General features: G+C 44.6%; 1 protein-coding gene across 2 annotated transcripts in view; it reads right to left on the bottom strand.

The window, feature by feature from the left end:
- Nucleotides 1-237: 237 nt before the first annotated feature.
- The window catches only part of MBOAT1 (membrane bound glycerophospholipid O-acyltransferase 1), a 414,235-nt gene continuing 403,380 nt past the window's right edge, over nt 238-11,092 (bottom strand). For both annotated transcript variants that reach the window (XM_085607052.1, XM_085607053.1), the window contains one exon: nt 238-1,129. In XM_085607052.1, the coding sequence (XP_085463178.1) occupies nt 1,006-1,129 (124 nt within the window). In that variant the 3' untranslated portion in view covers nt 238-1,005. The remainder of the gene's footprint in view (nt 1,130-11,092) is intronic.

Genomic DNA, 11,092 nt, shown 5'->3' with positions numbered 1-11,092 from the left:
GCCAGCCCGCAAAGCTGTCTCAGCCCTGGCTGACACACAGAAAACGGGGGGAGGGGGCTGAAACCCGGTGAGCCCAATGGGTGTTGTGCTCCTGTATTATATGCACTTTGTGATCTGCATGGCACACATTGTTAGCAGCAGGCATATTAACCCTCTGAGCTACCTTAACTGAGGAGTCAAACTTCCACTAGACAAAACTCTGTTTCTCTCCAGGAAGAACATTAATCACCGGAGTTATCTTGACATTTTTATTGATGTCTGAAAAGTGCTGGAGGCAAGGAACGTGGCAGCAGGTGGTTTTCAATCCCCAATATATTTGCAAGCAGAGCGCCCCCACCCCAAGTCAACGCCCCGTACGGTGGCACCGATCACACCGCCCTAGAGCCGGCCCTGTCGGTACCCAACTCAGTGATCCTCAGGGGTTCACTTTGGGTGCAGAAAGAACTACAGAAGCTCTGACCTGACCCCGATGCTTCAGTGTGTTCAACTCCATCAGGCTCAAACAGTGAAATGTGCAACAAGCCTCCCAGGCCTCCCGCAGGAGCACACTTCATAATTAAAGAGCTTGGGGGGCAATGGCTAATGCTAGTTTCGAACCTTGGTTGAAGTGACTCAGGGTCAGATGCGGGAAACTACTGATCATCAGAAGCTACCCAGCTCACTAAGAAATGCTCACTCACCAGCAGAGTATAAAACCAAGATATTGCTTCACATCGCACAAGTTCTGGGTCAAAAAGGCTTCAGAGGTAAGATATGTACATCAAATATATTAAAATGCAATAAACAAATGTACTTTGTACAAAAAAATATTTCCTATGTTTACACAGTTGAAAAGATTCCTCCACAGCCACGTACATTTGTTTTGTCAGTGGGAAATTTGCTGTGCAAATGGTTTAGCGGTTCTTTCCTCCCAAAATGAGGTATCATTTATTTATTGGAATGTTCTTGTCTTTTTTTGGGAGTTCAGTGCTTCACTTCCTCTTTGGTAGTCTTGTTCGTGAGGTGTCATCGCATCTTCTTGTGGTTAACTGAGTTCTCCTGAGCTCGCTTTTGAGTTTGTCCAGGAGGTTTCATTGGTAGAATCAGTAACACCAAGAGACTTAAGATGTGAAAATGAAAGTACATCGAGCTGCAACAACAATGAAGAATAAAAAACTCACTGTTAAAAGAATTAAGGTAAAATACTTTATTCAACGTTTCTGCAGAGATAGTGTTCAGTAATTTATGGAAGCAAAGCATACACCGCATAAAGGTTGTTTGACTTGGAAATTGTCTGCTAAAGAAAAGTAAACATCCAATACAGTTTAGTTCCGAACAAACAAACGAGGTGCAAAGCTAGCCAAATACTTATGGGAGCAACAAATTTTGCCAATATTAGAAAAAAAATTGCAGTTTTATATGGCGCGAACTCGACCCGAAGGTATTGGAGCGCTGTACATGAGCAACACCAGGACACGTTCATTTTTGGTATACAAACTATTTGTCCAGAATCACAGGATGTTAAGCCGATGCCGAGACTCTAATCTGATTCCCCAGTTTGAAAGTCGGCTGCTCTGGCCTGACCTGAAAGCTCTTCAAAAATTGCTCCCTAGATTGAACCTAGTTTCACTGGACGGCAGTTGACAATCTAACACATGGGTACTCACAAACATATTCCCAGGGACCGCAAAGTTTAGTCTATGGTGTGACCAAGGGCCGCACTGATGTCAGCGGGGGGTGTAAAGTGGGTGTAGGGGAAGCAAAGCATGTATATCTAGCGGCTGTCTTTACAAATGAAGGAGTTCCTAAACTTAAGGGCCTAGTTACTTCCTTTCCCTAACTGCAATTAACCTTTTAATAAGTGTTTGCTGTATATTTAACTTTTTTTTTCATGTTAGTGCTGAGTCGAGTAAACGGCAGCCCATTGCTGCTGCTGCCCAGGGTGCCGCATGTAAAGGTCAGAGGGCCGCATGTGGCCCCCGGGCCGTACTTTGAGCATCACTGGTCTAACACATACCCTATGAATGGGTTACAGTGTATCTTGATACAAGTTTGCGTGTTTGTAGATGCCTACGGAGTGCGATATTCATGAAAGTCCACAAGGGGGCATCAAAGCCAGCGTGCCCATAGCAGTGGATGGACATCACTGCCTCCTTCAGCAGTCGGAGCAGTGACAACACTGCATATGAGCGCAGTCTGGCGCGACAGCATCTACAAATAACTGGTGCTGTTCCTGCAAGTCACGTGCCCCGAAAACCCCATTATTAATGACCTATTGCCTTCAACTTATGACCAATGAGGTCTGTATTTTGTATTCTTTAACCTGATACTAAGTTTACACTTTACAACGCAATTGTTATAAGATAGACTGTTTTGTATAGCAATGTGATTTTGGTGTAATTGTTACTCTGTGTGCAAACAGACTGTTACTTTGTATCTAACGTATGACATAAATGGTCTGTTCCCACCCCATCGAAGGAAACTGATACACCCTGTTTCGCATATTTTACCTTGAGGGGAAGTGTCCACAAAAATCCTGCATCTGCTACCATCATGCAACTCCTGGACACTTGGAGGCTGCTGTAAAAAATGTTGCTTTCAGCTTAAAGACAGGCATGCGTAAGTGTTATTGCATTTCAGGTTACATTAAATCACTAAGGGAATCCCCCAAAGGGGGGTATACCTACATATATAATGCCTGGGAGATTAATCTTCTAAAGCTTTGACTGTCCACTATTGGCTATGTATTGATGATCATTGCTCCTATTTTGCTACACCTGTTTCGTACAAGGTAGGTAAATGAAGAAAACTAGAAAATTCACTTGGTGCGTGTCATAACCCAGGGTGGCTGGCTTAATGGGAGCCCACCACAAATAACAGCCAGAGACTCTGGCAGGACAGGCTCTGAGGGCCATATGCATGAACACATTTTCCCATAGACACAGAATGGGCAAAACCCTTTGATGCATCTGGCCCTAAGTCCCCTTACAGGTATTATTCCCTCTGATACAGACTAGCGGAAGGGTCATGGGACAGGTTTCTATTTTCTCTGCTCTGGGTGGGCTCCAGGGCCCAAAGGGAGCTACCATATGTCATCAGAATACTGCCATGAATCACAGGAGAAAGGCTTAAATAAAAGATGCTCCTGAAGGAGCTACAATTTAATCTGTCAGTATAAGCTTCTAGGCAGTGTGTGCCTGCATTTCGACTGATTGCCTGCAATGCCCCAGTAGGCTTAATTTCTCATGGCAGGGCCGTTTTGGTTTGAAGCCATGTTTGCAACACGGGACAGAGCTAAAGAGGGAGTCCTGCGAGGCAGTAAGTGGAAGATGCATGGTCAGTTCCTACTATTGGGACTCATTGACCTTAGTGAATGATCATTTCCAGAGGCGGGACACCAATTCCTTGTCCAAGTATATGTGCATATCTCACATAGCCTGATAAAACATCACGGAGGGCTTGGATGTGCCTGGCATATCTACGGTGGACAAAACCAACTCGGAGTTGTGCAAAGTATAAACATGGAAGGATTATGACAGCTCATGAAGGTACCTAACTGTTCCTCCTCCTCCACAGTTTGCATCACTAAATGGTGTCACGCAAAGGAGAAACAAGATCAAAATCAACACATGCGAGCTGTCCAAGCATACACCAAGTGGAATCCATATTCCCCTTGAAGAACAAAAGTGCCTGAGTTATTTCCTCTAGTTCTATAGTAAGAAGTATGATTATTCTTACTCACACCAGTCACAAGCAGTCTAAATAAAATTGTACTAAAAATGCACCACAATGGATATGACTGTAAATGACCTTTTATCACATCGTACCTTATTCCCCTACCTACTTCTATAGCCCTGTCCCCCGAGGATAACAACTTTTGATAGCATTGTTTGCATTCATCAAGTGACTCCATCCACAAACAAGCAAGGGTTTTTTTCTACTCTAAGTTCCATGGCATGACTTATACAGTTGTGTTCCATGGTAACCCACAATCCTATGGACACACAAACACACGCGTGCACACACACACATGCACACACATGCGCGCACACACACACACACACACACATCCCCAAAATTGGGGCAGCCCATCTACTCAAGTACTCACATCCATGCTAACCACATTCATGTCACATTTGGCGGGGTATGATGGATCCCAGCTGTGGGCCACTGCTCAGATTAACCAGTGATGTGAGGTTGGCAGCCTCTCCAGCAGAGATTCAAGTAGAAAGGCCTAACCCCTTCAAGGGCAGTAGAACACTGTTGAGGAAGTCCAGGAATTTCCTCAGAAACAAAACGTGAGACCTGCTAGCAATGTTGAAATTAGAAGTTCTGCCTTCCAGTGTGCCGTTGGGCACATTAACAAACATTGGTGGGTCTGAACCATATAAAGTAGATCCCTCACCTTTGGTTGATACCAGTCCATCCTAATCGGGCTGATGACTGCTTAGGTCTTGCCTGAAACAGCACATGCGCTGTCGCTTGCAAGATATTGTGTAACTTAAACTTAAAGGGGGCTTAGAGCCCTACCATTGCTAAACATTGGTTGGCTTCAGTGTCACTCTCATTTCCTTGGTTCTCATTGGTTAGAGTGTGCCAGTTTCACCTTCTCTCTTCGTGAGTGTCTTCGGTGGAGCATGGGCCAAGTACTGATTAATGTCTATATTAGTGTGCTTCCACTGCTCGGATTGAGACAGTTTAACACAGTAGCCACCGACTTATTTAATGTTTAAAAGGTCCAGGGTGATGCAGCATCGATTTCCTTATTTAATGTTTAAAAGTATTTTCTTTCTTTTTAACATGTAAGCTTACCTTTTTATTAAAGCAGTTCATGCAACTGCATGTTTTTTTATGCCAGATTCTGAGGCAATTTGAAACTATAGCCACAGGCTTATTTAATGTTTAAAAGCTCAAAGCAATACTGCAGAAACAGACTTATTTAACGTTTACAAGCACTTTATTCGTTTTCCAAATGCAATTACCACAACATGGCTTTTAAATCCTCCAAGGTGACACTGCAGCCATAGAACTATTTAATATATGTTTAAGAGCATTCCTTTCTTTTCAACATGCAATTTTACCTTTTTATTAAAGCAGTTCATGTGACTGTATGTTTTTCGCTGCTGTGCTGCTTCTTCACGCTAACACTGTAGCTACGGAAAGCAGTTTGTGCCACTGCATGTTTTTGTTTTCTGTGCCTCTACGCCACGCAAACACTGTAGCCATGGACTTATTTATTGTATAAATGCTCCAGGGTGATACTGCAGCAATGGACTTGTTTATTATTTAAATACACTTTATTCATTTTCCAAATGCAATCTTTACTACAGCATTGCTTTTAGACCTTTCAGGTCACTGAAAGATCTAACACTAATCTAACGTTTTGTTCAAGCAATTCATGCATCTGCATGTTTCTCTCTACTATGCCTATACTCCACGCTAACACTGCTATGTTATGTTAAGTTATGTGTATTTGTAAAGCGCACAATCACCTGCAGGCTTGTGTTCTTAGCCCATGGTAGGTTGTTTAATTCAAAGCCAGGTCTTCAGCTTCTTGCAGAATTCAAGGCTCTGGTGTGGAGTTGGAGCTCATTCCACACTTTAGAAGCGATGTAAGAGAACACCTGTCCTCCTGATCTGGTTCTGTATATGCATGGGAAGTGTGCAAAGTGGAGTCCTGCAGAGCGGAGGTGTCTAGGTCACTGGTGGAAAGAAGCAACTGTTCAGGTGGGTGGGGCCTGAGTAGTGCAGTGTCTTGAATGTGTGTGTGAAGAGTTTGAATTGAGCCTGTTTGTGTATCAGGAGTCAGTGTAGTTCTTTGAGGTGTGTTGTGAGATGTGGGTTGTGTGTGACAGGTTAAGAATGAGTCTGTCTGCAGAGTTCTGAAAGGTTTGTAGCCTTCTAATGAGTTGCTTGGTGATCCCAGCGTATAGGGTGTTCCCATAGTCCAACCTGCTGGTGATTAGGGAATGAATTACAGTTTTTCTAGTGTTGCTTGGGAGCCATTTGAAGATCTTCCTCAGCATGTTCAAGTTGTGAAAGCAGGATGAATTGATGGCGTTGACTGTGCAGTCATGACATGTTTGCTGTTGATGACTATTCCAAGGTTCTGGCGTAGGTTTTGGGTGAGACGCTAGTGGAGTACCATGGTGAGGTGTTCTTGCCAAAGATCACTACTTCTGTCTTGTCAGTGTTGAGCTTGAGACAGTTGGCTTTCATCCAGTTAGCGACTTCAGACATGCAGGCAGTAAACTTGTTTCTTGTGTTGGGGGTCTTGTGCGAGAGGGAGAGTATGAGTTGCGTGTCATCTACATATGAGAGGCTGTTGATATTGTGCGAAGATGACATTGGCCAGGAGGTTCATGTATGCATAGAAAAGGGTAGAGTTGACCGATTAGTCTTGAGGCACGTCACAGATGAGTTTGTTGACTTCAGAGGAGTAAGATGCCATGCAGGCAGCTTGTGTTCTATCTGTTAAGGCGCAGATCCAGAGGAGAATGGTTCCTTGGATGCCAATCTTATGCAGGCTCCAGATAAGGATGGGGTGTGAGATCATTTTAAATGCTACAGAGAGGTCCTGGAGAATGAGGGCTGCTGTGTCTCCTCTGTCAAGGATCATGCGGATGTTGCCTGTGACAGCGATGAGTGCCTGAATTCGGACTGCGTGGCATCAACGAGCTGGTGGTTGCTGAGGTGGTCGTTGAGGCATCGGTTGATTAGTTTTTCGAAGACTTTTGCCGATTATGGTAGGAGGGAGATGGGTCTCTAGTTGGAAAACCTGGCTGGGTCAGCAGATGGCTTCTTCAGTAGGGGGATGGTAATGGCATAATTAATGGTGTCCGGGAATGTGGCTGAGTCGATGGAGACAATGAGGATGAGTGTTAGTGCTTTGTAAATTGGTAGGTGCCCTTAGATTAAGGTGTGGGTGCAAGGGTCAGATGGAACCCCCGAATGAATGGTCCTTAAGGTAGCAGCGATTTCGATGGTGGTGATGGGAGGCCACAAAGTCAGGGTTTGTTCATCAGCAGTGATGGAAAATTGAGTTGCGACAATGACGGCATCTGGTTGAGGATCAAGGTTGTTACATATGGAGGAGATTTTGTTATAGAAGAATTCCAAGAGTTCATTGCAATGGTCTTGTAAGGGGGTGATGTGCTAGAGGCGGCAGATGGTGTGGTGATATCTTCGATGATGGCGAAGATTTCCTTGCTGCTGTTAGTGCTGGAGACAATGTGATCAGCAAGAGCTGTGTGCTTGGGATTCTCTACCTACTGGTGATAGCGCAGATTTGAAGATATCTTTATCTGCTGTGTATCAACTTGATCCCCATTTGCCCTCCAGTTGCTTGCAGTTGCTTTTCACCATTTTGAGTTCCTCTGTGTACCAGGTAGTCTGTGGTCAGGTTCTTGCAGTTGATTTGTGCTTGAGGGTAGCCAAGGTATTGGTGCATGCACTGATCCGGATGTTTAGGTTTTTTATGGCTTTCAGCAAGTCACTGGTGTGCTTGGGCCAGTGCTCAGAGAGGGCAGAACCCCAGTCCTCTTCCGAGGTCTGTTTCCAGCTGCAGTGGGCCCTTCCAGTGGTGGTAGGTCTGGATGGGGTGAGATGGGTATGGTGAAACTGACAAGGGTGTAGTCTGTCAAGGTCATAGTTGCTAGCTCATCAACTGTCATGTTGCTGATTGAGGAGAACATTGGGTCTAGTAGGTGTCTAGCGGTGTGGGTGGGTTTGGTAAGGTGCTGGGTGAGGTCAAGGTTTTGAGGTTTTTCTAGAGGGGCAGTAGAAATCGGGTTGGTGAGGTCTTCTAGGTGAAAGTTAAGGTCTTTGAGGAGGATGAAGATGCTGGCGAAGATGATGAGGGGTGCTACAAAGCCTGCAATGTCGCTGGTGAATTGGTATGGGTTCCTGGTGGTCTGTATACAAGGGTTCCGCACACGGAGAAGATGGCTGTGATGCGTTTCTTGAATGTGAGGTGTTCCCTGTAGCTGGTGAGGATGTCTGTGTAGGAGGTGCAGTTCACAGTATCTTTAAATATGATAGAGACTTTACCTCTGGGTTTGTGCTGATGGTCTTGCCTAACGATCTTGCAGCTGGCAGGAATGATTGTAGTTATGTCCAGTGCCAAGATTGGGTTTAGCCATGTTTCTATGTGAAAGAGCAGGTCCGGAGCATGGTTGTGGTAGGTCCCATATTTTTGTGGCATGTTTGGTGAGCAAACAGGTGTTGAGGAACATGCATGCAAGTGTGGTGTTTGGTTGGTGTTAGGTCTGTGTGAGCTTGAGCAGGAGGCTGGTTTGTGTGAGTGTGAGCGATTGGGGTGCTGGGAGCTGTTAGTGCATGAATGGTGGGTGTAGGGTGTGAGAGAGTTCATGAAAACTTGCAGGAGAAGCATGTGAACGCTCCTGTTGTATGGTGCAGTGTGTCAAGAGTACAGTGAGCAGTTGCTGGGGCTAAGAGCATGGAGGTGTGCAGCAGGGTATCAGTAGGTAGGGGTAGAACTAGAGTTCCTGGTGTTGGGTGCGGTCCAGCAGTGGACGGACACAGACGGGGTTGCCATTGGCGCTAGTCACAACAGCAGCGCACGTCTGTCCTGCAGCCGTCACTAAGAAGGGTCCTGGGAGGAAGGCTGAGAGCAGGGTACCATGGGCGGGAAGCCACTGATGTCACTTCCTGTGGAGAATAATGATGGGAAATCCATTAATGCCACTTCCTGTGCAGGTGGGTAATGGGAAATGAAGTCCTCTTGTTTGACTTCTTCTTTTAAAGATTGTTTTGGCTGGAAAACCAGTGATGCCACTTCACGTGCAGATGGATAATGGGAAATCCGGTGATGTCACTTCCTGTGCAAATGAATCATGGGAAATCCAGTCATTTCACTTCCTGTGAAGATGGTCAATGGGAAATACCACGGATAGCAGTTTGTGTCATACCATTCCATGCAATAACAAACCATACCATACTAAAAAATGACAGGCTATACCATATCATAAATTGATTGTTATACTATACCATACCATGCTAGACAATAAGAGGCCTTACCGTGCCATATCATACCATGCCATAACATACTATAAAATGGCGGCCCCTGCTCTACCATACCACACCACACCATACCATAACAAGCAAAGACAGGCCATAACATTCCATTCTATATGATAACAGCTCGTACCATATTTTACAACAACAGGTCACACCATATCATACTATAAAATAACAGGCTATACCACACCATACAATAACATGCCATACCATACTATACAATAACAAGTCATTCAATACAATGCCATACTATACAATGACATGCCAAACCATACTATGCAATAACAAGCCAAACCATACTGTAGTGTAGTTCCTATATCCCTGATAGGCTCTGCTCATTGGAATAACATACACTATAGATTTGACATAGGACTAAGGTCAGTATGTCTCTATCGAGTATATTAAACTTAATTACTTGTGTGTGCCAGGCAACTTGGAGGTCACTAGAAACTTCTCGAATATACAAGAAGGGATTAGTCTCTGACAACCGCATAAACATGACAACTTTGTTTCCTTTTAGAATCGGAACAGTCTCAGAATCGTAGAAACAATAGATAACAGTTTCACTCAGTCAATCGTGCATGCTTCGTTTCTACAGAGTTGCACAGAAATAGAGAGACGGGCATTTCAATAAAAGGGTTTATTGAACAGTCTTATTTCTCATGCAAGAGATATGAATTGCTACAATCGTAAGACAGACTGCGAAGTACAATATGTACGAGGTTAGCAGTAAGATAAAATAATACTGCAATAGCATGGTTTGTAGCTATGACATATGTTAATCAAAATACATACATAAATAACATAAGCTAAAACGTGATACTCATCTGATGCTTCTAAATTGTTCTACCCCAGTGTACCTAACCTAAGTGCAGTACAAGGTTTAAAGTAGGTGCAATTTCTAAAGTATAGCTATCTATATTTTTAGTTTAGCCAAGAGTTGTCAAACGTTTCTCTAAGTTCTAGTCAGCTCCATACCTTAGAATGAGAGAGGTTGGAATCTCCTTTCTGGACTCCAGAGTCTAAACCCCTCAAGGGAAGTCAGAGAGCACTGGAGCTGTATTCTCTGCGAGGAGGATGGCAGCGTCAGTGCATCAGACTGGAACTCGATCTCCTTCCGAACTTGCCATGGCGAACCGCGTAGTCTGGGTTGGATAGAATCCTCCGGGAACCGCAATTTGCCAGGGCAAGTACTGGTATATTTATACCTTGAAGATGTCTAGGAATGCCAGTATTGACGTAAAAGTCGGGCAGAGGAACGTCATGAACGAACCCCTGAGGAATAGATGTTCATGCATATTTAATGAGTTCTTGGAGAAATCAATATTCAAGCTGAGGGAAATTCCTAAAGGCTTAAGGGTCTGGTTTTCCAAGAATTCGTTGTGACGTGGATGGATGGATGTAGGTGGCCATGCCTGTATTTGGTTTGTACGGACAATGTCTAAATAAGGGCCGGATTTCTATGTCCAAATTAGGGCAATGTGAATTGTACCTATTTAAGGGCATAAATCGGGAAACCTATATACAGAATCTAAATCTGCACACAACAATACCATACTATATAATAACAGACCATACCATAGCACACCATACCATGCAATACAATGAGATGCTATACCATACCCTTCAATCCTATACAGTGACAGGTCATACCCTGCCATACTGTAAAACATATCTAAAAAACATTACTAAAGCCAATAGCTCTCGCATAGACAACACCTATAGAATAGGAAGCGAGTAGACGAGGAGCAGGTGACATCAATGGCACAGACACTGCAGATGCTGCAGGAGAGTGCAGGGAAGAAGCAGCAAGAAGCTGATGAGATGCTAAAAGGCACGATCCGCTGAGAGGGTGGCAGTACCAGTAGAGGCGGAAGCAGAGGCATGACACAGGTTTGGCATGAGGTGCATGCAAGCTTGGCAGACGGGCCCATTGCTGGCCTTGGGCCACGGACAGTACCTCAGAGGGCAACGCTAGTGGCAACTCCTGGCAGAGCAACAAATGTGGAGTGCATTAGGCATTGACGGGCAGCAACTCCAGGGCAAAACAAAAGCGGCCAGCCAAGTGGCTGGT

Source organism: Triturus cristatus, chromosome 5_2, assembly GCF_964204655.1.
Source record: "Triturus cristatus chromosome 5_2, aTriCri1.1, whole genome shotgun sequence".
Classification (NCBI taxonomy): Eukaryota; Metazoa; Chordata; class Amphibia; order Caudata; family Salamandridae; genus Triturus; species Triturus cristatus.
The sequence above is the reverse complement of the archived record's forward strand: the minus strand, read 5'-3'. Positions and strand labels throughout refer to the sequence as shown.